At 35.3% G+C, this 27,900-nt stretch overlaps 5 protein-coding genes, 5 long non-coding RNA genes and 1 other non-coding gene across 16 annotated transcripts in view; 4 read left to right on the top strand and 7 right to left on the bottom strand.

The window, feature by feature from the left end:
* Positions 1–18: 18 nt before the first annotated feature.
* Positions 19–1,592, top strand: LOC113474822. Its single transcript, XR_003396518.1, has 3 exons — positions 19–728; positions 888–1,022; positions 1,450–1,592. It is a non-coding gene; the product is annotated as an uncharacterized LOC113474822 (long non-coding RNA).
* Positions 1,593–1,673: 81 nt separating this feature from the next.
* On the bottom strand, positions 1,674–3,614 carry LOC113474821. The gene is made up of 2 exons (XM_026837342.1): positions 2,364–3,614; positions 1,674–1,770 (listed from the first exon to the last, which is right to left on the bottom strand). The coding sequence occupies exon 1, from the start codon at positions 3,579–3,581 to the stop codon at positions 2,547–2,549; it is 1,035 nt and encodes a 344-aa protein (XP_026693143.1). The 5' UTR covers positions 3,582–3,614; the 3' UTR covers positions 1,674–1,770; positions 2,364–2,546.
* Positions 1,983–2,036, bottom strand: mir4201 (microRNA 4201). Its single transcript, NR_034597.1, has one exon. It is a non-coding gene; the product is annotated as a microRNA 4201 (primary transcript).
* A 2,387-nt stretch (positions 3,615–6,001) lies between the features above and the next one.
* Positions 6,002–6,606, bottom strand: LOC108950039. The gene is made up of 2 exons (XR_001975023.2): positions 6,495–6,606; positions 6,002–6,043 (listed from the first exon to the last, which is right to left on the bottom strand). It is a non-coding gene; the product is annotated as an uncharacterized LOC108950039 (long non-coding RNA).
* On the top strand, positions 6,037–7,765 carry LOC113474823. The gene is made up of 2 exons (XR_003396519.1): positions 6,037–6,285; positions 6,517–7,765. It is a non-coding gene; the product is annotated as an uncharacterized LOC113474823 (long non-coding RNA).
* LOC100181425 (probable low affinity copper uptake protein 2) lies at positions 7,380–10,559 on the bottom strand. Its single transcript, XM_002128594.5, has 4 exons — positions 10,280–10,559; positions 10,075–10,165; positions 9,170–9,344; positions 7,380–8,554 (listed from the first exon to the last, which is right to left on the bottom strand). The coding sequence occupies exons 1-4, from the start codon at positions 10,283–10,285 to the stop codon at positions 8,281–8,283; spliced, it is 546 nt and encodes a 181-aa protein (XP_002128630.1). The 5' UTR covers positions 10,286–10,559; the 3' UTR covers positions 7,380–8,280.
* Positions 10,355–13,088, bottom strand: LOC100183883 (elongator complex protein 2). Its single transcript, XM_002128614.4, has one exon. The coding sequence runs from the start codon at positions 13,048–13,050 to the stop codon at positions 10,678–10,680; it is 2,373 nt and encodes a 790-aa protein (XP_002128650.1). The 5' UTR covers positions 13,051–13,088; the 3' UTR covers positions 10,355–10,677.
* A 337-nt stretch (positions 13,089–13,425) lies between these two features.
* Positions 13,426–15,045, top strand: LOC100186255. Its single transcript, XR_717531.3, has 3 exons — positions 13,426–13,683; positions 14,073–14,231; positions 14,689–15,045. It is a non-coding gene; the product is annotated as an uncharacterized LOC100186255 (long non-coding RNA).
* Positions 14,922–21,248, bottom strand: LOC100183035 (guanine nucleotide-binding protein-like 1). The gene is made up of 14 exons (XM_002128498.4): positions 21,016–21,248; positions 20,471–20,581; positions 19,962–20,117; positions 19,460–19,611; positions 19,051–19,122; positions 18,635–18,765; positions 18,242–18,315; positions 18,014–18,109; positions 17,587–17,685; positions 17,259–17,348; positions 16,835–17,013; positions 16,431–16,587; positions 16,022–16,162; positions 14,922–15,363 (listed from the first exon to the last, which is right to left on the bottom strand). The coding sequence occupies exons 1-14, from the start codon at positions 21,083–21,085 to the stop codon at positions 15,050–15,052; spliced, it is 1,842 nt and encodes a 613-aa protein (XP_002128534.1). The 5' UTR covers positions 21,086–21,248; the 3' UTR covers positions 14,922–15,049.
* Positions 21,249–21,454: 206 nt separating this feature from the next.
* LOC100185406 overlaps positions 21,455–27,900 on the top strand; it is a 15,066-nt gene continuing 8,620 nt past the window's right edge. For 2 of the 3 annotated variants that reach the window (XM_026837341.1, XM_009862392.3), the window contains exons 1-9: positions 21,455–22,806; positions 23,337–23,495; positions 23,955–24,077; positions 24,430–24,594; positions 24,765–24,896; positions 25,176–25,349; positions 25,746–25,865; positions 26,337–26,513; positions 26,715–26,873. In XM_026837341.1, the coding sequence (XP_026693142.1) occupies positions 22,731–22,806; positions 23,337–23,495; positions 23,955–24,077; positions 24,430–24,594; positions 24,765–24,896; positions 25,176–25,349; positions 25,746–25,865; positions 26,337–26,513; positions 26,715–26,873 (1,285 nt within the window). In that variant the 5' untranslated portion in view covers positions 21,455–22,730. The remainder of the gene's footprint in view (positions 22,807–23,336; positions 23,496–23,954; positions 24,078–24,429; positions 24,595–24,764; positions 24,897–25,175; positions 25,350–25,745; positions 25,866–26,336; positions 26,514–26,714; positions 26,874–27,900) is intronic. The other variant, XM_026837340.1, reaches the window with a different exon arrangement.
* The window catches only part of LOC108950045, a 17,408-nt gene continuing 12,711 nt past the window's right edge, over positions 23,204–27,900 (bottom strand). For 2 of the 4 annotated variants that reach the window (XR_003396514.1, XR_003396516.1), the window contains 3 exons: positions 26,325–26,420; positions 24,422–24,556; positions 23,204–23,471 (listed from right to left, as the gene is read on the bottom strand). This is a non-coding gene — a long non-coding RNA (uncharacterized LOC108950045). Of the gene's footprint in view, positions 23,472–23,892; positions 24,111–24,421; positions 24,557–26,324; positions 26,421–27,900 lie in introns of those variants that run through there. The other 2 variants (XR_003396517.1, XR_003396515.1) reach the window with 2 other exon arrangements.

Below are 27,900 nucleotides of genomic sequence, written 5' to 3'. Positions count from 1 at the left end.
TTGAATCTCTGTTTATTGTCTGCACGACATACTATGCTATCCAGTTTAGGTTGGAAAATATTTTTAAAACTTAGAAGTAAAACAAATGATGATTCCACTTTAAACTATAATGCCTGGTCCACATTTAATATGCATAAGACTAAACACTATGTTTGATTTGTTGTATTTGTGAAGCCATGAACCCCTTTAGTGGACAAATGGATAATTCCTGTTAAACAAGCCACACATAATGGAAGATATAAACACAATTGTTCATGCTTGGTAACTTGACAGTGAGCATGAGGTGTACGAATCCACTCCATATAAGGCAATATGATATCCGTGTTTCATAGGCAACGAACCTGGGGTGGCAGGGTGGGCAGGCAAACCCCCAATTTTTCTCTTCATTAATCAGTAAATATTACAAGCAATAAGTTAGATTTGTTTCACAGGATTGTGTCTAACTATCCCTGCCTCCCCTGTTAGCCTTGTATATACATAGGTTTGGCACCTATGGTGTTCTTACTTTAAACTAAGTCATGCGAAGATAAATAAGTGAAATATTATTAACACCCATTGTATTCCCAGCCAAACAATCGAACGTCGAGGATTGTTGGAAACTTTGCAAACATGCTCGCTGTCGGTCGGTCGTCTTCATTCATAAATTTGCTGCCGAGGGAAAGATTTGCCCGAAACCTGCAAAACAGCGGGGCAGGGAAGCTTCATATCTGCTCAACCCTCAATACAAGGTACCTCATGCACCCCTGCATACCTTGTATAATCTAATGCTCGGTGCCTATAGTGGTTGTTTATATTAGTGCATGAACAACAAGCACCTATGATAGTCGATAAAGTTTTTGGAAATTAGTTTTATTGAAGCAACGTTTTGACTTTGATATTTTATTCAGTTTGTCTTTATCAGGATATTAATATGAAAGCATGGTAGTCTAAAATGTACAGGACATTGGTACACAACATATTTGAACAATGAGAGGATCATGGAGGGAAGATATAGAATTGATGGAAGAATCGCCTTTGTTAGGGTGAGTGTGATGTCATAATAATATGTGTGATGTCATAATGTGTACTCACTATCGAGATATAACTTAGTATGAAGTAATTAGACAGTGGTTTTAATATAGGTGTTAGTATTTATCTCATAGTTACCATACAAGCTTATGCGCATTAGTATGTTGGGCTACTAGCACCTTATAATTGCCATGCTTTAACTATTGTCATGTTGATTGTCACATTATCACCATATTGCATGTTATTTGGTTATCTTCATATCTTTATCACTGTTATTACAATTACCCATGTTGAAAAACAAACAACAGGATACACAATTAGCACAAAGAGTTTGGTGATGCGGCAAATCTGAACATAAGGATAATTATTGTTACCATATCAAATATTGTCAACCGGCCTAACTTTATTACAGCGTCTTTCATTCTCTATTTTTTTCTCCAGTCCTTATCTTCGTGGATTTGCTGGCATTCTGCAAATGCGTTGTATAGTCGCCTGTGCACCCGTGTTGTTGTATTCTTGCATTAATTGTTTGGCTTCATCCAGTAGTTTCAATGCTTCCGTGGGTTTTCCATTCTTTGTCAGTGTTGCAGACAGAAATACACGAACTTCATGGGAATGACGGAATATGAATCGGTAGAAAAGTTTCTTTCATCACTTGTTTAATGACATTAGGTATTGGTTCCTTAAGTTTCTTACAGATTCTCGTAAATTCCAACCAACATATCAATGCCTCGTAATATCTGCCAGTATTATTGTAGCAAACTGCATATGTGTTATACAAACGTATGTGCGTATATGTTGTTGGAACCTTGTACGGTTGCATCAATTGTTTGGCTTTATCCAGTAGTTTCAATGCTTCTGTGGGTTTTCCATTGTCTATCAGTGTTGTAGCAGATTCACACAACTTCACAGGATGACGGAATATGAATTCTTTAAGAATGTTTTTCATCCTTTGTTTAATGTCATCAGGTATTGGCATGTTACGCTTCTCCCAGATTCTCGCATATTCCAACCCACATATCAATGCCTCATAATATCTGCCAGTATTATGGTAGCAAAATGCATATGCATAATACAAATGCCCGTGCACCAATGTTGTTGTATTCTTGTACGGTTGCATCATTGTTTGGCTTTATCCAGTAGTTTCAATGCTTCTGTGGGTTTTCCATTGTCTATCAGTGTTGTAGCAGATTCACACAACTTCACAGGATGACGGAATATGAATTCTTTAAGAATGTTTTTCATCCTTTGTTTAATGTCATCAGGTATTGGTTTGTTACGCTTCTCCCAGATTCTCACATATTCCAACCCACATATCAATGCCTCATAATATCTGCCAGTATTATTGTAGCAACATGCATATGCATAATACAAATGCCCGTGCACCACTGTTGTTGTAAGCTTGTACGGTTGCATCATCTGTTTGGCTTCGTCCAGTAGTTTCATTGCTTCTGTGGGTTTTCCATTGTCTATCAGTGTTTCAGCATATTCACACAACTTTATGGGATGACGGAATATGAATTCTTTAAAATATTTTTTCATCCTTTGTTTAATGTCATCAGGTATTGGTTTGTTACGCTTGTTCCAGATCTCACATATTCCAACCCACATATGAATGCCTCATAATATCTGCCAGTATCATGGTAGCAAAATGCATATGCTTGGTACAAATGCCTGTGCATATATGTTGTTGTATTCTTGTACGGTTGCATCAATTGTTTGGCTTCATCCAGTAGTATAAATGCTTCTGTGTATTGATCATTTTTCATCAAAAATTCAGCATATACGCACAGTGTTTCAATTTTAACTGTATCGCTTGTATCATGACACATCAAGTTTAAAACCTGTTTCCAAACTGCATGAATGCTGGAAGTGTTGGGAACCTTACCATCGTTAAGCAACATTAATGTATTAGAGTATATTTTAAGGGTATAAACCAAATAAATGCTTAGTTCATTAGTTTTCAACATATCTTCCAATTCTTGGACCTTGGCTTCAACTACTGATCTTGAACCTTCAAAATATTTTGTCTCCTCATTGTATGATCGATTTACAATGCTTGCCAACTCATAAACTTTATACTCAAAGTTCTGATCGACTGTATAGTTAGAATAATCAACCTTTGAACATATTTCGATAACCAGATCATATTCCTTGCTTTCAAATGCAGCTAAAACAACATTCGTATGAATTGGAATTATTTCAGCTGGGGTTGAGGAAATTGTTTCTTTGGTATGTTTTACCAATTCTTCAGTTAAATGGAGAAAAAGTAAAGTTTGCATTCTAACTCCACCACGATGCTGTGTAAATTTATTTCCCCATATATCGTGATGTCCTTTTTCCAGCGTGTTTGGTGTTGTTTTAAAAAAAGAAACCAGGAATCGCTGCAGAGTTAACATTATTTCTATGAAAGAAACCAAGCTTTGTTTTCCAACAATTTCAATCAAACGCGGGGTAAGATCTTCATATCCAGAATCCTCCATAGGATTATCATCTTGTTGTTTCTTCGAATGATAAACTTTGGCGCGAACCTCACAAGCCACTGCCACCATGAACTGGAGTTGGTGCGCCATTTCTTCACTGCATTCGCCAATATCTTTCAATCCATCAATGATATCAAAGCAAGATGATGCTTGTAGTGAATGTAATCGACCGATGGCTGATAGAAAGATGGTTGCACCTCTGTAGATTGCTTTCTTTATGTTGTAGCTTTGCAAACCCAACAACACATTACGTCAAAGTTTCGTAAATTTTCTGCTATTTGTTTGTGCACAGCCAACAAATAATTTTTTTCATCATTCTCTTTAATCCTAAGATGAGCCTTTTCTTGATATTTAGCACAAATTTCTTCATTGCCAGCTACAAAGCAAGCCTTGGATAAAGCACCAGCCACATGATATCCCTGGTCGTTGCCTTCATCACTATCCAAGTATTCAACCATTTCATCGACTAGTGTAATAAATTCAGTCTTCCAGGGTTTGTTTTTAGTTGCTGGTCGTCCAAGTGGGCGTATGCAAGCGTGGGCTACTATCCCATCAAACGTTACCCCATTTGGTGTAACAATGTCTGTAAACCAGTCTCTATACCTGGGGTTTATACTTGGAACTGCAACACAGTTGATCGCGGTTTCTCCGAGGTTGATCAAGATGACGTTGAAGATTGTGGTGAACCATCTGAAGTACTCCCGATCTTTCATCTTGGCATCATTATCAAGAACAATAATGTGTTCGAAATCTGAGTACAGAGTGATTTCCGATCGTGCCAAGGAACCCAATCCAACTACAGCATATTTGCATGGTGGTGTTCCCATAATCTTGATGCATTCATCAGAAATAAACCTCATTAATTCAGTGTACCTTCTCGTAACTTCTTGTTGAAGGTTTTTAACCTCTAAGATTTTCTTTCTTTGTAGTTCAATTAGTTGACCATCTTTTAAACCATACTGGATTATTTCAAGCTGTTTATAACTTTCTCCATACTCCTTTCGAGAATCAAACAGGGTTTTTTTTACCTCAGTTGCCAAATAAATTAAATCAGCGTCTAGCAATGCAGCATTTGCTTTCATCAGAACTGCTGAGCACAAAGCTTTAAGTTCATCTTTAAACCTTTGATTTTCTGGATCCCTCACAATAGCAGAGTTATACAAAGCTGCACTACGAGTCATGTTCAACATTTTATCCTTGGGTTTATAATTATAAATCTTTGCAAGATCATAAAAAATCGGAGCTGCTTCAAGTTTAGTTCCTTTCATTTCTTTCCCATCAGAATCACACAAATCCTTTAACTTTTCGGCAAGATTCTTTTCCTCCTCACCAACCTCATCTTGTATAAAATCATGTTCAGTCGATGCCATTATAAAACTTTCTTACAGAGAAGCAATTCTCGTGCATCAATAGTTAATAAGTTTCAATTTTCGAAACAAAATTGTAGCTAACAATAACTCAATCATAGCAAAATCGTTAAGCTAAATTGTTTAGTATACAAACACACAATGCAATTGGTAGCCAACAGAGTTTAAAATGTCTTAACACTACTGTAGTTAACAAACAGACGCAAATCGGTATGCCGCAACTCAACTGTAGCAAAAACGGTATGCTAAAATTTGCCTTAACACACTTGTAGTTAACAAAAAGGCACAATTTGATATTCCTCACCTAACCATTACTCTTAAAATAACAATGTAATATAAGCAATTGGATCTTTCCTATTTGGAAATATTTTTAAAACTTAAGAAATAAAACAATTTTCTTCTATCTGTTGCAGCTCTATAATAAAGCCAACGACTGTGGGCACATAGATATATTACTTCTCCTTGCTTACGACTTTTTTAAAACAAAGGTTCAACTAGTTGTATTCTCGTTACCCAGTAACAAACCAAACATTCTTTATTTGTATTTCTTTTGTCTAATATTGACACAAGTTACCTTATCTAATGTCTAATATTGACACAAGTTACTTTATCCTTTGTCTAATATTGGCAAGTAATTAATCTTGATGCCAATGCTGTCAAAGTGTTGCCAATAAATAATATTGATCGCGACCAATATTTACCTGGCAACACTGCTACAGATATTATAACTTGATGTTATGGATGAGCGACCGTTTGATGGACAGGTAAACATTAAGAGGATCTGGGAAGTATTTAACGAGTTATCTAGTTAATGTACAAAAGGGGGTATTTAGGGGTTTTCTATATGAGGTATTTTGTTATCATTATTTATCTTTGAATTTTAACATTTAAGCTATCTTCCATTAAGCTTTACAATTTCTGATTAATATTGATTTAATAATTTTAGACAACTGGCAAAATTGATACCGCCTCTAGGGTCAGCTTTTGGTTGTCTGTTCAAGGTGAAAAGAAAAATACACTTATCGAGCATATATAATTGTTATAAATAGTATATTGTATACAAACAATAACTAACTTTTATTTTACAGTAGATACTGTTGAGTACTTCTTTTTTTTCTCCTTTTAGCGTTTATTAACTTTTAATGGGGCTTCTATGTAACTTCTCCCACCCCTCTTGGAGGAAAACTAGGAGAAAAGAAAGAAACAAACATTTTTACTCCTTCAATCACTTGAAGGTTGAGGTTACTACAAGTTACTAAACTAATCCATCACTTGGCTAAATTAACTTATGTTTAAATTATCTTACAATGGATTATCTGGTATGAAAAAGAAAGTGAATCTCCAACATTTTATTCCCTGATAAAGTCTTGTTGGATGGCAGACGAAACATCGGAAATATACAAGGCTTATACCAAATATATACGCCTGTAAGCAGAAGTAACTTATGTTTATATAGCTTACTTAAACCTTATTTAAAACATGCCTTATTTTTCAGTAGATGTTATTTCATGATATTATATATACCAAATTTAGCAATTAATGGAATGGCAACGATTTGTTGCTGTTGAGAGGGTGTTTATGAGCGTGTTAAGCATCCCTAACTTACTAAACACTAACTAAAACCCCCACTACCAACCTCTATATAACACCTTTCACAGCCGAATCTATAACGTACCGGAGAGTTCTTCACTATTGCCAAAAGTTCAATCTAGCACAGGTTACAGTTGCTATGTAATCACACAGGTAATCTACAAGATTTAAGAAGAAGATTGAGGCGATATAATACACTTTGAGGGATCCTGTACTTCTTCTTACTTTTATTTAGGCATATTAAGCTAAAAACGTCCTATACTGCCTATCGGAGTTCGGACTCTGCTTCCATTATCGAGATAGTTTATATATAACTGCTCGAGTTGAAAAAAAAAACTTTATAGTAAATGAAAAACTAAAACCTCAATTAGGGAGATCCCCCTATGTGCGTAAAATAGAAATCAAGTGTTTAAAATCTAACTGGGGAGTTTAATACTTAATGGTAACCGCTAGAGCCTAACACTTAATCGTAACCGCCAGAGCCGAATACTTTATCGTAACTCCTAGTGCCTAATACTTAATCGCAACGGCTAGAGCCTAATACTTAATCGCAACGGCTAGAGCCTAATACTTAATCGCAACTCCTAGTGCTTAATACTTAATCGTAACCGCCAGAGTCTAACACTTAATCGTAACCGCCAGAGTCTTAACACTTAATCGTAACCGCCAGAGTCTTAACACTTAATCGTAACCGCCAGAGTCTAACACTTAATCGTAACCGCCAGAGTCTAACACTTAATCGTAACCGCCAGAGTCTAACACTTAATCGTAACCGCCAGAGTCTAACACTTAATCGTAACCGCCAGAGTCTAACACTTAATCGTAACCGCCAGAGTCTAACACTTAATCGTAACCGCCATAGCCTAATACTTTATCGTAACTCCTACAGCCCAATATTTAATCGTAACGGTTAGAGCCTATTCTATTACTTAATGGTGACTACCAGAGCCTAATATTTAATAATTTTCACCAAAACTGCTGGCCAATCATGACACAGAATTGCGATGACGACATATAGCGCAAAATAAACACAGTGAAACATAAATACGGTTCACGTAAAATGCGACTTCAGAACATAATTTTACTCACTTTGAAGATAATAGTTAGTTTAAAGGAGCATATATGTTATTACTTACAAAGTTTTTGCGTCCAATTACCATTGCACTTAACACCAAACATAATGAGTGGGAAAAATGAAGTATAAACATGGTAAATAAACAAGGGAAAACGATCACACAAATTAAAATTTTAAAACAGAACAACAAAATTAACATAAAGGTAAAACAATCTCTTTACAGCCGTTTTAAAAACAAGAAACGCGATTAAATGAAAAAATCAGTGTGTTTTACCCTTTTTAACTAGAATATAGATGGTAGTTAGTGTATAGGTATGTGTTCTTGGTTATGTGAATAACAGTATATAGATCTGTTTTCCATTTATGACAAACACATGATATCAATACAAGAGGGCAATAAAATCCCTGTGTTGCTGCAGTGGTGGTTAAGTTAATTTAAAGGTTGCTTACCCTGCCACCCAGGTTTGGCACCTGTGTATGATATATAAAAGCTCCAAGCCTACATTGGTACAAATGCACCATTTTTGTATGGGTGAGGTCCAACAGTAGGATTTGCCAGAAGATTTAGGCCAGAGTTGGTCCTTTACCCTAACATTGTATATTCACATTCATATTTATATGGATACAGTTAAAGTAAGGTAGCAAAGGGACCTGGGATTTAAGCCACAGTTGGCACATTTCTCCGATTATATATATATATATACACTATGTATATGAGTGCAGTTAAAGAGAGGATAGCCCATCACCCCAACCTGGTTCAGTGAATATAAGCAGTAGTGGAACCTGCTAACAGTTCCTCAGATGAAGGTTCAGGAAAAGTACAAGTTGTTGTTCGGCTCAAATTACAAGGATCACCAGTTCGTCGTGGCAGTTTGTAAACATGATGGCAGAATACGAAATAACCCAAAGTTGCCCCAAGTAGAACAGATATCGCAATGTAGGCGTTGTAAGACATCACAGCGAGCATTAAACCGTAACTTGCTGCTACTTTAAACACATGGATTGCTGTCTGGAGGATATGGTTCTTGGTTCTGTGGAACAACACAGATTAATTAGTATGATGACAAAAAGTTCTTTAGTTTCTAATTATAAATAACTATGGTGCTATTCAGCAGTGGTAAGCAGCCCTGCTCTTATCCCACAGAAACAAGTTTGATGCTCAGCACTACTACCATTAAATAGGCGGAGATAAATAAGTTACATACTTGGTAACTCGTAAGATAGCACGGGTTGTATGAAACAGAACAACAGTGTTATAAAAACTGTCATTGCCCCACTATGCGAGGATAAATAGGTTACATGCATGGTAACTCGTAAGCTGGCACGAGGTGTATGAAACAGAACATCCGTGTTATAATGACTGCCGTTACCCGCCATGCGAGGATAAACAAGTTACATACGTGGTAATTGTAAGCAGGCATGAGGTGTATGAAACAGAACACCCGTGTTATAAGGACTGTCGTTTCCCCGCCATGCGAAGGTAAATAAGTTACATACGTGGTAACTTGTGAGCAAGAGTTATATAAAACAGAACACCTGTGTTTCTCACAGTCAAAAGTATGAATATCATGAAAAATCTTTGCAGCTAGACTGTTTATGAGAAACAACATCTATGTAAATATAAAGCACTCCCCTATTGACCCCACCTCTCCCACTTAACATGGTTCAAACTATCCGTGATCTCAACTGATCCGTTGATGGAAGAGCTACTTGAATCATCGTCCCGATTACAAGGGACCAATGGTAGCACGAAAAACCTGCTGCTGAGAATCGCACTCAGGATCCGGAACCCTTCGAATATTAAAGCCACGCAGAATACAGCTGTAATAAACATATGTTGGTGTTAGTGTGGGTGCATAGTTATATATGATAATCCCTAAAAAATAATCACCCACGAAGTTACATACGTGGTAACTCGTAAGCGGGCACGAGGTGTATGAAACAGAACAACCGTGTTATAACCAGGGTCGTTTTACAGCCACCCGAGGATAAAGTAAGTTACATTCATTCATTCATTCATTCATTCAAGGATTATGAAAAACATATGGGGTAACGAACCAGTTTAATACACTTAGACTTAGGGATGCACATTACAGAATTTCGAATCCTATAGATTCGAATCCTTTTGTATTCGAATCTAATTGAATCTAATTACGGGATTCGGTATTCTGTTTAATGACGTCATCACGCGTCATCTCATATACTATATTAACAATTTTTAAACCTTAATATTTTTGAAAAAAAAATATTTTTGTGTTTGTGGGACCTTCGAGAGTAAACGTTTTGCAACGTCTTTTCATAACCTGCTATACGTTTCATGGGGCAAAAACTACCCAATAGTACAATTTTTGATCATTTTACAGCTGATTATCAAACAAGGCTATTATGAAAGACTCAATAAACTGACTTATGTGGGTAAAAATATTTTTTCCTATAAATGTAAAAAGATTCGAAATTCTAGATTCGGAATAAAGTATTCTAGGATATCCTAGAATACCTAATTATTCTGTAATGTGCATCCCTACTTAGACTTTTATATATATGGGCTTACCAATACAAGTAAACAGTAATCCCACAGCATTGCTAATCTTCCAGGCATCGAATAGAAATTCCAACGGAAGATTCCACCATGAAAAATATTCCTGAAAATTAAAAGAAATACCATGTTATATATTAAACAGAATAAAAAAAGATTGTAACTTGATTTTGTCATTTTCAACAAAACTATTTCAAATATGTTTGAGCAAACTTCCTACCTCCATTGTTTAATTGTTGTTCCACAGATTCAACTCAAAGAACAATCAAGTTCATATTAAATATAACTTAACAACCTGGAGCAAAACGTAAGTGGGAACATGTTATTATTTTGCTATTTTAGGGGGGTTTTAAACTGGGGACCTCATTTATATTGTAAGGTTCAAAAGCAGGGCAGAAATGAGACACTGGGATATGATTAAAACGTTGGCAATAATAACGGTTTTTGAATTTTAGACAAAATCTAAGGTGACATTGTTAAAATACAGTTATACACAATTGTAAAACATAGGAACCTCATTGATTGAAACAGGTGATATTGCATTAATTAAAACTACTAACATGACATATAGCCTAAACAGCACCAAAGATAGTTTTTTATACATCCAATTTAGTTTAATTAACTTTCTAATAAAACTTCAAACATTTTAACTTGATTATCTAAACTACAAGAAGCCAAAACAAGATTTGAATTTTCCTCAACATTTGGTTTCCATTGAAGTCGTTTCACTGCTAAACAATGGGAGAAGTTGAGATTAAACATTGAGATTGTTTGAAACAAAGAACCAGATGTTGAAAACAAAGAAATATTAATTCTACCGTTCTCCAGCCCATATGCTATAATGTAGTTCATGGAAACCAACTTTGAACTGAAAGCAACGGCTGTTATTGGTTGTCCACAATCTTCAACACATAATCTATTCACTGTATCATTAATCACCTCCCATATCATGAGTTTTTTATCCCGTGATCCCGTGACAAATAACTTGCTATCATGAGCCCATGAGCACGACCATATGATCCGTGAGTGGGAGGCCTTTTTCTCGCTTTTACTGTGGATTGAAAACTCGTAAGTTGAGTTGACTTTGTTGATTTTATGAATAATCCACGTCCGGTCCCTTGAAACAGATAGAAGGTAATTTCCATTGGGTGAAAACTCCATTTGAGTGACAGTTAACGTATGCCCATGTAATGTATCAACCTGTTGCATTATATTTGTATCCCATATTATTATTCCTGCATGTTGGGGCTTGGATGACTTTGCAGCTGATGCAATCAAGTTTCCATCTTTACTGCAAGCCACACAAAATATTTCATAGACATGTCCGTACAACTTCCGCACCTCAGGCCACAGTGTATTCTGCAAGAGATGCGTTTCAGGTGGTGGTCGATCCAACACAGCGGGTATAAACATATTCTCAATATACTGCTCACTGCGGTCGCTTTCCTTTTCACATTTACTACCAGCAAGAACAGCTTTATTGGACAAACCAAGAGCGGGAACAGTTGCCCCTTCAGGGTGATTCATATCAGTTTTTATCAACTCAAACCCTGTAAGGCTTTTCAAATTTTCCAAATAATTTTTCGGGGCTTCAAAAACCCGCAAAACTTTTTCATCCGCGCCGGACACAAATTTCAGTGAATGCATCATGGATAAACACGTGATATCATATCCGTGAATTTGTGGTCTTGCTATCTCATGCCATGATTTGAAACCACACTCACGAACCCACTGTGAGAGAACCCTTGTGGTTTGGTCATCTCCTGTAGTTAACAAGTATCTCCCATGTAAAGGTTCCCAACTTATGTCTAATACAGGAGCAGAATGTCCAGTCACGACCACAGCAGGTTTCCATTCTCCATTCCCCTTCAAATCCCATGCATGCAAAGCACCACTGTGGCTATGGGCAACTATCTGGTTGCCTTTATCATTACACTGTGCTCCATAAAACCCCAGGGTATTTCCCCCTACTTCCCCAACCCGAACTTTATCAATCCACATCCCACAGTCAACATCATACTCCCATACGACCACAGTTTTATCAATGGAAGCTGATAACAGCATAGGTTGTGTCCCATGAACCCACTGAACACTATAAACCCAATTTTCATGCCCCGATAAAACTGCTTCAATACAAACTGAATACTTCACTCCACAAACTTCAAAATTCTGCTGTTTCATCTTTAACTCAGAAAAATCATTTTTCTCAATTTCTTTTTGCTTCTGAATTTTCCACAAACGCACAAAACCGTCCTGCGAACAACTTGATAAAATTAAATCTCCAGAACTTGATAAAAAGTCGACATCTCTGACCCAATCCTCATGCCCACTTAGACACACGGTTAATTTAAACTCCACTTTTTCCAACTCCAATATATCCCCATTTAAGTTGTAAATATGAATCTTAAAATCATCGCATGCAAGTGCCAGCATTGGAACCTTAGTGTTTGGTATCATATGCATTGAAAGTCCATGGACAAACCCATTGTTAAAGTCAATTGTTTGAACACAATCAACCATTGTTATATTATCGCTATGAAACCATATTTTAACACAAGAATCAGCACCAGCTGAAGATATAAGATTTCTATTCCCAACGACTATCCCATCCATAGCAGTGATGGTCCCACTATGTCCTTTTAACTCAGCAAGAATTTCTTCACTTTTATCAAACTTTCCATTTTCGATCCCAATTTTCCAGCACGTGATAGTTTTATCTACTGATCCCGAGAGCAAAAATGGCGTCTTTAAAATCCCATCATCGCTAAACCTTCGAATCCACTTGACGCACCCTACAGGACCTCTATGGTGGTTTAAAGTGGAAACAACGTGGGCTGTGACTGGAATCCCATCTTTATACTTCACCGGCTCATAAATAACCACGGAATTTGAACTCCCAAAAGCGATGACGTCATCAGGTCCATGATCCAAACAATGAGGGTTTTTGTTACAACACAAAGCTACGTGTTCTAGATTCACATTACACTTCATTATTTTATTACCTTATGTCTGAAAAAGTTCACCAAAAAGACATTAAAAGAGCATATACAAACATAAAAAACATGTTTTATACAACATTTACGTCTTAATTTAGTAATTTTATCATAATAAAGTTTGGGAGTAATTCTGTACACCGCATTTAACTTTATAAATTAAAAAATACGCAAAATACAAAATAAAAACGTGCTATGCTGCTTATCGTCAAAATGGTGTATAAAACTTGGGCGTATTTATTTAGTAACATAATGAATAAACAAGTTAATCGGAAACAAAAAAATAAAAACCTTGATTGAAGGGGATTCCCCTTTGTCAGCTTTGTATGAAAAACAGAAATTTAAAACATGCTAACTTTTGATTGGGGAGTTCAAAATATTTAATCTTAAACGGCAGATTTACAGTTTTAGATTTACATTTGTAACATTTTCTTTACTACGCGCTGTTATATAACCAATATCATTGCTTTGGTCATATTCTGATGCTTTTATAAGGAAAATTGTCCAACAGAACTCAGCACATAAAATACCGTGTGCATGTGTGCCATACTACTAGTTTTCAAACGTAAGTTTAAAGCGAAGCCAAGCCTGGAAAATCGGAGCAAGTTCAAAATCATTCCATACAATCATGGTAAGTTACAATTTGTTGTATTTATTTTGTCGTTTTTATCCTTTGGGCTAAGTAATAGCACTGTCTGTAAGTAATTCATAAATGTGTGTATGTCGTACAGAAAACGCATATTTTGAACTTTTGTACCTCTCTAGCTCTTGAAGCAGTCACACAACTGCAATAACATGTAAATTTTACCCTTTTTGTTATTGTATATTTCCCCTATCTTCAGTACTCTGACCGAGGAGACAAAAAAAGTCATTCATTCTTTTTCACTTTACAGTTATTCTATATATAAGTTCAATCATTTATTTACAATCATGGCTTTAAAAAGTAGTTACACCATTAAAACACACCTTATTATCTTCCCAGTTATTCTATATCTGAAACATACTTTGTTTCCTTTCCAGTTATTCTATTCCTTCTTTAAGTCCCTGGTTGGCAAAGATGTCGTTGTAGAATTAAAGAACGACCTAAGTATATGCGGCACCTTGCATTCAGTGGATCAATACTTGAATATTAAACTTACAGATATCAGTGTAACTGATCCAGAGAAATATCCACATATGGTGAGAAATATAATGTGTTCTATTCTATATGGGTGAGGTCTTACAAAGAGGCATGCCATTGGACCAGGGATTTTTTGCCCCCTCTGCTCATAGTTAAGTTAAAGCTATTACAACAGTAAATATTCACACAAATCTAGTTTACCTCCTTTGGAAGCAGTATGCTAAAACATTTTCCAGAATATAAACTTATTAAATGGGTTACATTGTATAAAGACTCCTATTATTTAACTTAGTATTAAGCTTGATTTTACTCGAGTAAGGTCTTGTGGCGAGGCAAAGCAATTAAGCCAGAGTTGTTCCACTACTGAACCATTAGACCATTGTTATATATTGTACCTGAAATTAAAACGTAACTTTCCCAAGTCCTTTTTATACCTGGTCATAACCTAATATCTTAAAAGTATATAAACTTGTTGAATACAAATATATAATACCTTAAATTAAACATCTTCCCCAGTTATCCGTGAAGAATTGTTTTGTCCGAGGATCCGTCGTCCGATACGTCCAACTTCCAGCTGACGAGGTTGACACCGGTTTACTTCAAGATGCAGCGAGAAAAGAAGCGGTTCAAAGCAAACAATGAACACTATGACATCACAATGCGATGATGTCATTAATGAACACTTTGACATCACAATGTGATGATGTCATTCGCTTTGAAGCGTTATTTCATTTCCAGCAATTTTTTTTGCGTATTTTTTTATCGATTTTTATGTTTCTGAATTTGTATTCCCACCAATTAAACTGATCACCAAACACACTACACTGCCCATTGGAACTTAAACTGAACACTCAATAAATAAATTGAAACACCTAACTTAGTCGCTGTCAAAATCCCCACTTGCGAGGAGCGAAAACTGATTAGTCATAGGAGAGATTGTGACATCATGATCGGAATCTGAGTTGTCAGATTCCGAATCTTGTTTTGAAACCGCCATCAATATATTTGAATCCTCTTCAAGTGTGTCATCCTCTTCATTGGAGGACCACACTTCGGAGTTGGAGTCGCATATGGATTCGGAGCTGTAAAGATCCTCCACACGAAGAGGTAAGGGCCTCCCGTTGCCATGGAAATGCCCGGTTGATTGAAGAGCGAGAAGACCCACAGTGTTCTCGTGTTGCTCCCAGTAATCTGGGGGGCAGGATGGTTATTGTACCTTCCTACTTTATCCTCTAATAATTTGGACAACCCATTAGTGACCACTGGGTTGGAGCAATTGCAAAGTGTCCTGCCCAAGGACACATACGCACATAATGATGGCAGCACTAAACCTTGAACCCATTACCTCTGGGTTAGAGGCAGACGAGCTAACCAACTGTGCTACGGGCGCCGAATTATATCAGGTAAAAGTTTGCTATTTATTATTGCAAGTGGTTACTTATGGGTTGTCTAAATCTAGTCTAATATTTACAATGGGTAAAGGTGTATTTAACAGTTGCTGGTTTAATATTGCTCCGACCCAGTGGTTACTTATGGGTAGTCTAAATTGCATGTAATGCGGTCCAACCACAAATGTTTTTCAAATGTTTGGTAAAATACACATAGTTTCCAGACCTTCAAAATGTAGGGATAATTGAACCCTATTCTTATAACACAACAAATTTTAAGTGAAATGGAACATTTTATTCTATAACAGTGAGGTTCTATAACGAGTCATGCCAGAAACCTGGGATTTGGGGCAGAATGGGCACATTCCTACCCCAATAGTTCAGTTACAAATCTAATATAAAAACAAATATATATGGAGACTTTTTAAAGAAAAACACTGTACAAACAAACACAGCAATACCTTTATTATGTGTGAACCCCGGTGGTCTCATATACAAACATAACCTCCCATCAACTGCCATCCTTAATATACTGTTAGCCGCTCTGTATACATCTGGACGAGCTGCTTTGGCTGTGCGGTAATTCCGCTTCTCTGCCCAAGCTGTGATAAGGAAAAAAAAATTGTAAACTATTTATTGCAAAACAAGATTGAATCTTAAAATGTACAGCCTGAAGTGTTTTAACTAAAAAGTGAAATAATTTGAAAATGCGACAAAGAACATAGTATTAAACATATATGGTAACCTGTAAGCAGGCACGAGGTGTATGAATCAGAACACCCGAGTTATAACGACTGTTGTTGCCCCGCCATACGAGGAAAAACAAGTTACATTCTCATTTGTTAACATACATAATCAACTACAACCGACCTTCACTAATCTCCCATGGCGTCCATTGATCTCGGTATCTCGGATTTTCAACTCGCTTTAGTTGCAATATATCCACTAGAGGGATACGTGAAGCCAGGTACCCAACAGGGGTGTAAGGTTCTTGGACTTGCGCTATCGGGTAGATACCGCTAAGAATCTGGGGGTTTATATTCCAATGTCAGTGAACACAAGATTCTTATGTTATTCCTCATGAAAAAACACGGCGAAGAAAAGGAAATTAGCAAAACAACAGTCGATAAATCAAGCTAGGGTAAAAACACTTGGTTTGTAGACCACAAAACTGTCAAAATAAATGCATATTGAATGGTTAGTAAATAAAACAAATTATGATGCAATTGGCGGAAAATTATGCAAAGTTTCATAAACTTAACAATCTAACTTACTTGTAGTTGTTTATGAATAAGTGAGGGAAAGACAAGACCCGGAGAATCGCACAACTTTACAGTTTTAGTAAGAAAATAAGTTTGGAAGTATTTTGTATGCCCGGGGGTCACTGATGTGCTGACAACTTTACGACCAATTAATCCATTCATTAAAGAGGATTTACCAACATTTGGGTGGCCTGTGGACAAGTGTGTTATATATCATGTTACCAGTATTATGTATGGTGGGCACGAGGTGTATGAAACAGAACACCCGTGTTATAACAACTGTCATTGCCCCGCCATGCGAGGATAAATAAGTTACATAACTTGTAAGCTGGCACGAAGTGTATGAAACAGAACACCAGTGTTATAATGATTGTTGTTGCCCCGCCATGCGAGGATAAACAAATATTTATACAATAAACAATTCAGCACCACTCACCCACGAACCCAATAGTGAGTATTTCATCTTGTGTTGTTTTATCAACCTTTTCATTTGAAGAAACTTTTTGGGGCAAAACGCGGTTCGAATCTAAGCATATATTTCATAAAAACAACATTATATTATATATAACATAAATATTGGTTCAGAGAGGAGCATATATATATAATATATACATAAATTGTATGTCATGATTTAGACAATTTTTTAAGTCCCCTTTACCACATGCAAGCATATATACAATTACTTTATATTAGCAACATAAATACCTGGTACTTGCTATGCATGTAATAAAGAGTATGACTATGACATCATAATAAATACTTACCACCAGCAGCTGCATGGTGATTGGTGGAATCCTCGTTACCATGGAAACCAAGTTGTTGAAGATCGGATTCAATTTTCGTCGCCCATGACGATAAATCAACTGTAATAGAAATAATATAATTGGTAATGGGCCAACTCTGGCCTACATCCCAGGTCCCATGACGTGCCTCGCTGTAGGACCTCACCCATATAGAATAGAATGTGCATATACAATGTTGGGGTAATGAACCAACTCTGGCCTAAATCTCAGGTCCCATGGCGTGCCTCACTGTACAACCTCACCCAAATAGAATAGAATGTGCATATACAATGTTGGGGTAATGGGCCAACTCTGGCCTAAATCTCAGGTCCCATGGCGTGCCTCGCTGTAGGACCTCACCCATACAGTATAGAAATGTTATAAAAACACCACATAGAAACACCATTACCTTTATCCCCCACAATATTCTTGCATATTTGTAAAAGCTCCTTAGGTCCGATCTGTGTATTGTAAACTCGCTTCTTTCGCGTTCTCTTACTTTTCTCTGCACAAATATGCATGTTGTACTATGTTTGGGTTCTCTATGTTTCCATACCACACGCTGTATAACTATGTTAAGTGAACTTACTATTCGCAAGATCAACTATTCAGTGTAGTTATGAAGCTAGGAACTTACTATTAGCGAGATCCACACTTCTCACATCTTGTGGGAATGAAGTGAACCAAACTACGTGAAGCTCCGGGAATAATCTGTGAATAATAAAACTAAGTAAAGGTTTGTTACAGGTAGAAATACTATGCTTTAAAAGGTTTCTGCTGACTCAGATTGTGATGATATCAACAATTTGTTACAGATAACAGGACGCGCCATGAGTAGGAGTTTAAAATTAATTCTGCTATCATTGTGGAAATATGCAAACTTGGCTGATAAACTTAATGATAATTGCTTCAACCCCTTGGTCACTAATGATATTAGGGTTCTGTAACTCACTTTTGTGCTGAAATTATATGAAGATACGCACCTATGGTAAGTTAGCTTATAAACATTGACTTTTAAACCAATACTTACTCCTTAAAATATGAAGTCCACGCAGCAATGACATTAGCAGGGACCAAGTCGATCTTGTTTAAAACCAATATAAGAGGTTTGTTCAATTCCTTGGTCACATATTCGTATAAAGCAGGGGAGAAGTGGAGGATCTATTGGAAGGGTACTACTGTTATTTTCTACTGACTGTTATTTCTGTGAAACAAATCTAACTTATTGGTTCAAGTGTTCCTTGGTTAATGCACTTGTTATATGATATCAAGATTTAGCGCAAAAGTAAAAGTCAATTAAATTTGGCTCCGCAGTAAAAATGATTGAACTTGAAAAAACACATCAGTAAAAATGATTGAACTTGAAAAAATGTGCACGATATTCGTCTATTACTTTTGAAAAGAAACTAATATTTATATAACATAAATAAAAGATCTCTATGTTACCGGGTGTCTAACGTCAGTTACCATGACGATGACATCACTCATCTCCCAAACCCTCCATGCTTGCCGCCATGTCTATAGAAATCATATAAAATATAAAGAGATACGGCCTAAGAATACTGTAGAACCAACTAACAAATTTCCATATAGTAGGATGGGGAAAGATGGGACACTTTTTCTATCTATTTTCTCTTCCTATTTGGTAGTAAACAAAGAACATTCAAAGAATTATAAAACCGTATCCTCACGACTCCCATAGACCATTGTTAATTGTTTGAAACATGATCAGGATATTAGGTTTGAACAATAGCAACTCTGTACTAAATCTCAGCACCCATGATACACTGTAGGATCTTACCCATATAGAATATGAATACACAACTACTACAAGAAATACATGATATTTATCCACCTCAAGATTATGTTCAAAATAACTCAGGTTCTGTTCGCCAAATTCCTCATAAATATTCATCAAGTAAGATTTAAAATAAGCTTCTTCCTTCCTTTCAACTTGTTGTTTAGACATTGTATATTTCCATGTGGGTCGCTTGGGCACGTCGAGCACTGTTGGTGGAATGAAACATATGAAATGTAATTAAAATCATATCTGAAAATACTTTGTATACAAATACTTTATGAATGCTGAGACTTATAATGACTTGTATGCTAAGACTCGTAACCTAGCACCAGGTGTATGAACAAACGTAACCTAGCACCAGGTGTATGAACAAACGTAACCTAGCACCAGGTGTATGAACACCTGTATTATAATGACTGTCGTTTTCTGGACATGGGGGATAATGCAAGTTACATTCATTGATTAAATTATCATATTAGTATTTCATACCCTATGACCTTGCACATGAAAATCTTATAAACTTGTACAAAAATCTTGTCCATAGAAATGTTATTACCTGATCCAGGTCTATAGACATCCTTGATGTCTGCTTCAAGTTCTCGTTCATCCACAAAGATGACAGGAAGACTTTGAGCATCTTTCTTCCTCCTCTCTAGCTCCTCGCGTGATTCTTTCAAGAAGTTAAGATGGAAACGAGAGGGATCGTAAACGCCTGCATAGAAATATTATAATTATCTCAAATTCCTGCATAGAAATATTATAATTATGGCAAATTACTGCACAGAAATTGGAGTTAAATTCTAAAATTCCAAGTAAGAAGAAATAAAGGCAATAAAACTTGGAAAATGAGTTCGATTCCAGTATAAAATGTTTATTATAGAATCATTTTAAATATGGCAAGATTTTATCGAAAATTAATGTCGTTTATTTTATACTAGAAGCCAAATTTACGATTACATGTTAAAAACCATGCCTGGCAAGACCAGCATTTTGCCACCCCTATTTTTGGTGAGTATAGGTTGAACAGATTAAGTTATATATAATTATAAATATATAATAGCCTACCTTTGGTATGCTCTTTGGCTTCAGGTAGTGAATGTGAAGAATGGGGTTCAGTTGGTTTATCAGATGATGATGGTTGCCATGTTTGTACTTGGGGAGGGTGGTCCGAAGACCCTGGGGTGGAATAATGATAAATAGTATGGTGGTCTATGACTCTATGTATGTATATAATACTTAGGGAAAAGAGGTTCATATTTTCATTCTCTTATCATAGCATTTTTAGTAAGTAAAGTATAATTTTCGAATTGTATAACTGTATCCTCAGAGCTAAAATTCCCTTTGTATTAAGTGTTGAGCTGGTCCTAATTGATCCGTTCTTGGACGAGGTACAATATCATGGGTTCTTGTAGGTTTCAATACAAACATTAGAAACAATATATATATAACACTAGTGTATTATTTGTAACATTTATACATTATTTGCTAACCACCAACCTCTAATCACTAACCCCCTAACCACCACCCCCTGTCCCCTAACACTTGTCACTTTCCACCAGCCTATTCTGCCATGATGTACCAGAGGATCCTTCACCAGATTAACTTCTTACCTTTCTTGATACGTTTATCGTGCAGTTGTTGTTTCTTTTGCTTTCCACTGAACGGTTTCTTTCTCGGCATTGGCCAAACACGATGAAAAATCAAAGAATAATTCGCTCAACCAAACGCACAACACTTGCTTTTACTAACTATAGCAATTATGTACCAGTCGATTACGAACCGGTACCTTAATAAAAATACATAAACACAAAAAAAGAAACATAATTTTGGGTCGCAAGAACGTCCACAAAGTACTTTAATCTAAGATTCTAAGCTATACTGCCATAAACTTTCGCAAAGCAAACTTTACAAAGTTATTGCACAATATTGTGCATAGGGGGTTTCCCTACGTAAACAAAAATACTTTTTTACTTCCCCAGAGTCCGCATATAAACATGTTATATTTGCCTATTAAAAGATTTCCATATATATTAGAACTATACCATTTTAACAAACAGATATACCTACATTCGTTAATGATTCACGCTATTTAATCTCACGTGGCAGTGACAGTCGTTACAATACGAGCGTCCTATTTCATACGCATTAATACATGGTATGAATACACATGTAATATGATCTCACAGATCCGAACCAAACAAATATACTATTAATACTAAAGCAGTACATCACCTATCCAGACAAAAGTAATTCTGCTAACATACATTAAGATATTAAATTACCTGGATCGCCTTTGTTCAGTTACTAATACACAAATATGATAAAGGGCTATATTTGTAAAGACAACTTTAAACAAATATTATCTTTTCATATCAGCCTATTGTCCGAATGCCTGCTATAAGCTGTTGTGTTACACCATGGTTACACGTATTACACATATCCTGATGCTATACTATGTCAGATATATTAAAAGCATTCATATCCTAAAATAAATATAAAACCTTGAATGAGTTGGTTGGTTATCAAATGTATAGTTAAAAAAGACAGTCATAAACTGCCATGGCAGCAAATTTTAACTTAATCCATCAAAACTCTGGTGAACCCACTGACAGAGTTGTGTTGATCTTAAGATGTTATCTGTACAGCCCACACAAGGAGAAAATCACTTCTACATAACTTATAATGTGTGGGTGGTTGTGGTTTAACACAGTGACATTCTGCATTTCAATGGCTGCTATTTATGTGAAGAGCTATAGTTAAGCTAATGTTTGAGCAACTGTTTGAAACAAAAACTGTAAACAACTATAAATATAAGCCTTACTGAATTTTAGTTTAACCAGTTTGTATAGCAAAAAAAAACAGTTGAATTTAAAACAAAAATAAACTACAAGAACAGCAATTAAAGGAAGAACAAATAGGGTTAAAAAAACAAATAAAAAAAACAATTAAATTCAAAGAAGAAGAATTTAACTACAAGAACAGAAATCAAACTACAACAAGAATTGAAAGAACTAGTTATAATGAACTAAGAAATGATAACAAGTAAAGATTTAAAACAGTTTCAGCTTTTTAAATTTAAATATAAGAAAACATAAACCCTACAGATAGTGTAGCAAAGAAAGAACTGCTATTGCAAATAACATGCTACTAAAAATCTTATTCTTTATTAAAAACAAATAAACAACGAAAAATATAAGTGAACAAAACAATTTTTAAAGAAAATCCACTGAACAGAGCTAAAACTTAATTGCAGTTATAGTAAATGAAATAAATACATGCAAGAGTTTGAAACACAAAAAAACTGAATTGAAGATAAGATCCCAAAATGAGAGCTACAATTACTTTTGGATTTCTTATGATTATATTTGGTACATCTTGGGCAGATTCAACTTATTATAACAGTAAGTTATGTAACATAATTTGTTATTTATAGATAAATTCTTGTAATCAATAAATAAGCCTTGACAAACATATAAAATATTTTAAGATTACCACCTTAAAATATTAAATAAATTGACATTTATATCATCAGTTGTTTATTTAAGATTTTAAGAATAATATTATAAGATTACACAAACATTATAAAACCATATCCCTGACCTGCATAAAACCATACTTGTACTTAATAACATATATAATTTGGTTTCTTATATTCAATAACATATTATAATTTGGTTTCTTATATTCAATAACATATTATAATTTGGTTTCTTATATTCAATAACATATTATAATTTGGTTCCTTATATTCAATAACATATTATAATTTGGTTTCTTATATTCAATAACATATTATAATTTGGTTCCTTATTTTCAATAACATATATAATTTGGTTCCTTATATTCAATAACATATTATAAAAAACAAGTATAACTTCCCTTACAATTACTAAGTGTCCATACCTATATGTAAAAACAAATTTGGTTACAGTAACTTGCAAGACACTTGGAGTGGACATCAAGACTTTCAAACAAAATGTGATTTGTCCGGCAAACTGTGTAAGGAGGTTTAACAGGGTGTTTGGGACCAACCATTATACTGGGTATTCAGAAGTTTGTGCTGCAGCTGTACATGATGGGAGAATTACAAGTATATATATCTAAGCATTAAGATCCTTAATAACAATTTAAGTCGATGCATAACGTTAACATATTTGAATTAATATATTTGTAGATATATATACATAGTAGTGTAGGGTCAGATGGAACTCATTTTTATTCCATTTTTCGTCCCATTTGGTAGTAAACAAAGAATATTCAAAGAATTATAAAACCGTATCCCCACGACTCCCATAGACTGTTGTTAGTTATTTAAAACACAGTCAGGATATTTGTATATTATGTGCTTATAGTGTCCTATCTTTCCCCACCCTACTATAATTAAGTGTATCTTTTCTTTCATGTCAAAGTGAGAAGATTTATTTAGTGGGGTGGGTCTTGGTATGACTCCCATAGACTGTTGTTAATTGTTTAAAACACGATTAGGATATTTGTATTTTATGTATGTTGCGACATTCAACCTGAATAAACGAATGATAATATTATACAGACGCAGGCGGCAAAGTGACAGTATATACAAGGGTTGGCCAACATAGATTTAAAGGAAGTATAAGACACGGTGTTCATAGCGTTAGGGATGACCACTACTACTGGGTGTTCTTCCAATTTCAAGGTAAAGTTAAAGTTTATTCAATAGTGAAAATTTCTGTGGTAAATTAAACGTTTTGAGCATGAGGTGTATGGAACAGAACACCTGTGTTATAACGACGTTTGTGTTAACACCTGTGTTATAATGGTGTTTGCCACGCGAAGATGAATAAATTTGTTCATTTATATAAAGTTTTATCAAAAATCTAAATTTAAAGCTTGATAAACATTATCAACTATTTTTGTTTGAATCCTTTCAAGCAAACTCATCAATTAAATAATAATTTTCAAAGAAAACTGCAAAACACGATTGAATCTCAAGGTTGAACTTTAGATTATATAGAAAAGTAAATGAAGTTGTTACATTACCTTTGCAGAGGTTAGCGCATGTAAGCTCCTTGATATGCAAGAATCAGCAAAAGTTTACACTGTGGATTGCCCCAAGCATTGCACAGATAAGGTAATGATATTTGGGTCAGGGATATACCACACTAGGTCGGGAATCTGCAATGCAGCGTTATTCGATGGAGTTATTAAGAAAGGTAAAGATAATTAACATAAAAAAATAAGATTGACGTAAAATAAGTATTTAAAAATATTTATTAAAAAAATTATTAAATATTAAAAAAAAAATGCAAAATGTGATTGAATCTGAATGAGTAATGAATTTAAAAGTTGTCTTTGAATTTAATACATAACATTAACAATACAGGCAGAGGGGGTAGAGTCACCGTGTATAAAGTACGTAATGTTAATATAAATAAGTGGGACGAACGATGGAAGACCCAGAATGGCGTGAATTCTTTTAGAAGAGATTTTACCGAACATGGATTCCTATTTAACGGTAAAACTAAATGTTTGTATAACTTAAGGAGTACGTTTGGACTTTCTAAGGCTAACATTTATAGGGTTCAAAACAGCTTTGTTTTTTGTTTAATATTTTAAACATAATAAAAATAGGACCCCACATAATAGCAATATATAGGGTGGGGAAGATGGGGCACCTTTTTCTTCCATTTTCTCATCCTATTTATATTTTATTGTATATATTTGCATATATTTCAAAGACATGCAAAATGCACTAAATTAGTGACTGACAAACAGCTATATTATTAACACACAGCACCAGCCATCCCATGCTCAATGAATGGGACAAGTATCGAGGAAAAAGATTGGTTTGTTGGTTTCTGCCCACCAAGGTGTGACCAAGCTAACTACCAAGTCAAAGGGAATAATATTTATTCTGAAGATTCGAACATTTGCGCGGCTGCAGTTCATGATGGACAGATTAACGCTGGTTTGCTTGTTATAAACTTATAATAACGCTGTTAACGTATGCGAAAAACAAACATTTTTATAAACTATTTGCACCGTCTGTTATTATTATGAAAAAAATGAACTTTTAAAAACTATTTCGTAATCATTTAAAAAAATTGTTTATGTTAAATAAACGTGCAGCCCATGGGCCCACCCAGTAATTGATACTTTGTCAACCACTAATTAAGATCTACACCCCTGTTTTAAAACAACAATACCCAGTTTAAAATAGACCTGGTTTAAAGTTTATTAGGCTAGGGTAAGATTGTCCATGTTTGATTCTTTCATCTTGCATGCATTTTCATTATTTTCAACTTACTATATATAAACCAATGTTCTAATCACCAACACCCAGTTTAAAATAGACATATTGTAGACACTGGTGGATTAATAAGTGGATATCGAACATCGGGCTTAACTTCCTACGTTGGGAATTATAAACATGGAATAACAAGTACAACACATGGGGTGTCCGGGGCTTCCTTTACATTTCAAGGTAAAAATATTAATAATCATAGATTAACATTATAATATCTATGGCCAGTTGGCCATTTAATTAATAAAAAATGCGAAATACTAAACATTAACTAATTTATGTACGTATAGCCACTGTCGTTGCAAGGATAAATAAGTTACATACGCAGTAACTTGTAAGCGGGCACGAGGTGTATGAAACAGAACACCAATGTTATTATGACTGTCGTTGCCCTGCCATGCGAGGATAAATTAGTTACATACGTGGAAACTTTTGAGCACAAGGTGTATGAAACAGAACACCCGTGTTATAACGACTACCATTGCCCAACCGTACGAGGGTAAATAAGTTATATACGTGGTAACTCGTAAGCAGGCATTAGGTGTATGAAACAGAACAGTCGTGGTATAACGACTGTCATTGTCCCGCATTACAAGGAACAAATAAGTTACACTCATTTATTTAATCACCAAAACTTACATTTTATCCCAGTTTCTTGCAGCACAACTGCAGAGAAGTTTACAGCAGACATTGTAATGCTGATCTGTCCATCTTATTCTGAGTGTCGAGATACACCTGAAGATACGAGACGTATATATGGGACATATGTGTATGCAGATGTATCAAGTATATGTATGGCTGCCACCATGGATCAGACAATAAGATTTGGTTGGTAAATGTAACTTATAAAGGGCAACGATAGTCGTTAAACTGGGTATAAGACTCAAAAGTAAAACAATAATACAATTACGTTGTTTTACCAGAAAAGCTTTTTATTTATGTATTACGTTTTACTTGGTAGCACACAATTAGAATAAGGTATATAATTAAAGTTATCAATGAAAGCATATTCAAACACTCTGTTTATAGAACTAAGCCTACCAACCTATGTGAAGAAAAGCAAAGGCATGTTGTCGTATTATGGGACATACAGTAAAGCTACTGATATTCAAAGTCATTCATACAACTCCACACAGAACTCATTTATATTTATGAGTCTTATATCAACCCGTGATACGGAAAGAAAAGGTAAGCTGATGTTCAAATAGTCTAATTATAATTGGCCATAAATATAAATAAAATCTAATATAACAATAAATGAATATATAGTAGTTGGCCCGTCTCATATATTGGCCCCATGTCATAAATTGGCCACATGTCATATATTAACCCCATGTCATAAATTGGCCCCATTTTATAAATTGGCCCCATGTCATATATTGGCCCCATGTCATATATTGGCCCCATTTTATAAAATGGCCCCATGTCATATATTGGCCCAATGTCATATATTGGCCCAATGTCATAAATTGGCCCCATGTCATATATTGGCCCCATGTCATAAATTGGCCACATGTCATATATTAACCCCATGTCATAAATTGGCCCCATTTTATAAAATGACCCCATGTCATATATTGACCCCATGTCATAAATTGGCCCCATTTTATAAAATGACCGCATGTCATATATTGACCCCATGTCATAAATTGGCCACATGTCATATATTAACCGCATGTCATAAATTGGCCCCATTTTATAAATTGGCCCCATTTTATAAATTGGCCCCATGTCATATATTGGCCACATGTCATAAATTAGCCCCATGTCATATATTAGCCCCTATGCAATATAATGGCCCCATGTTATATATTGGCCCCATGTCATATATTAGCCCCATGTTATATATTGGCCCCATGTCATATAATAGCCGCATGTCATATATTGGCCCCATGTTATAAATTGGCCCCATGTTATAAATTAGCCCCATGTCATATATTGGCCCCATTTTATAAATTGGCCCCATGTCATAAATTAGCCCCAATGTCATATATTGGCCCCATGTCATATACTGGCCCATGTCATATATTGGCCCCATTTTATAAAATGGGCCCATGTTATAAATTAGCCCCATGTTATATATTGGGCCCAATGTTATATATTGGCCCCATTTTATAAATTGGCCCCATGTCATAAATTAGCCCCAATGTCATAAATTAGCCCCATGTCATATACTGGCCCATGTCATATATTGGACCCATTTTATAAAATGGAC

This window comes from Ciona intestinalis, chromosome 13 (assembly GCF_000224145.3).
Source record: "Ciona intestinalis chromosome 13, KH, whole genome shotgun sequence".
Lineage (NCBI taxonomy): Eukaryota > Metazoa > Chordata > Ascidiacea > Phlebobranchia > Cionidae > Ciona > Ciona intestinalis.
This window is presented reverse-complemented; position numbering and strand designations above follow the sequence as displayed.

Excerpts from the sequence above, each read along its gene's own strand:
- LOC100181425 (XM_002128594.5), bottom strand. Across the intron at positions 9,345-10,074 it reads ATTACTGTTTACTTGTATTG|CTGTATTCTGCGTGGCTTTA; the intron begins GTAAGCCCATAT and ends TGTTTATTACAG. Across the intron at positions 8,555-9,169 it reads AACCATGTTAAGTGGGAGAG|AACCAAGAACCATATCCTCC; the intron begins GTGGGGTCAATA and ends GTTGTTCCACAG.
- LOC100183035 (XM_002128498.4), bottom strand. The coding sequence starts at position 21,085 with ATGCCGAGAAAGAAACCGTTCAGTGGAAAGCAAAAGAAACAACAACTG. Across the intron at positions 18,766-19,050 it reads TAACTGACGTTAGACACCCG|ATCCTCCACTTCTCCCCTGC; the intron begins GTAACATAGAGA and ends CCCTTCCAATAG. Across the intron at positions 16,163-16,430 it reads GCCATGGGAGATTAGTGAAG|CTTGGGCAGAGAAGCGGAAT; the intron begins GTCGGTTGTAGT and ends TCCTTATCACAG.
- LOC113474821 (XM_026837342.1), bottom strand. The coding sequence starts at position 3,581 with ATGGCGCACCAACTCCAGTTCATGGTGGCAGTGGCTTGTGAGGTTCGC.
- LOC100183883 (XM_002128614.4), bottom strand. The coding sequence starts at position 13,050 with ATGAAGTGTAATGTGAATCTAGAACACGTAGCTTTGTGTTGTAACAAA.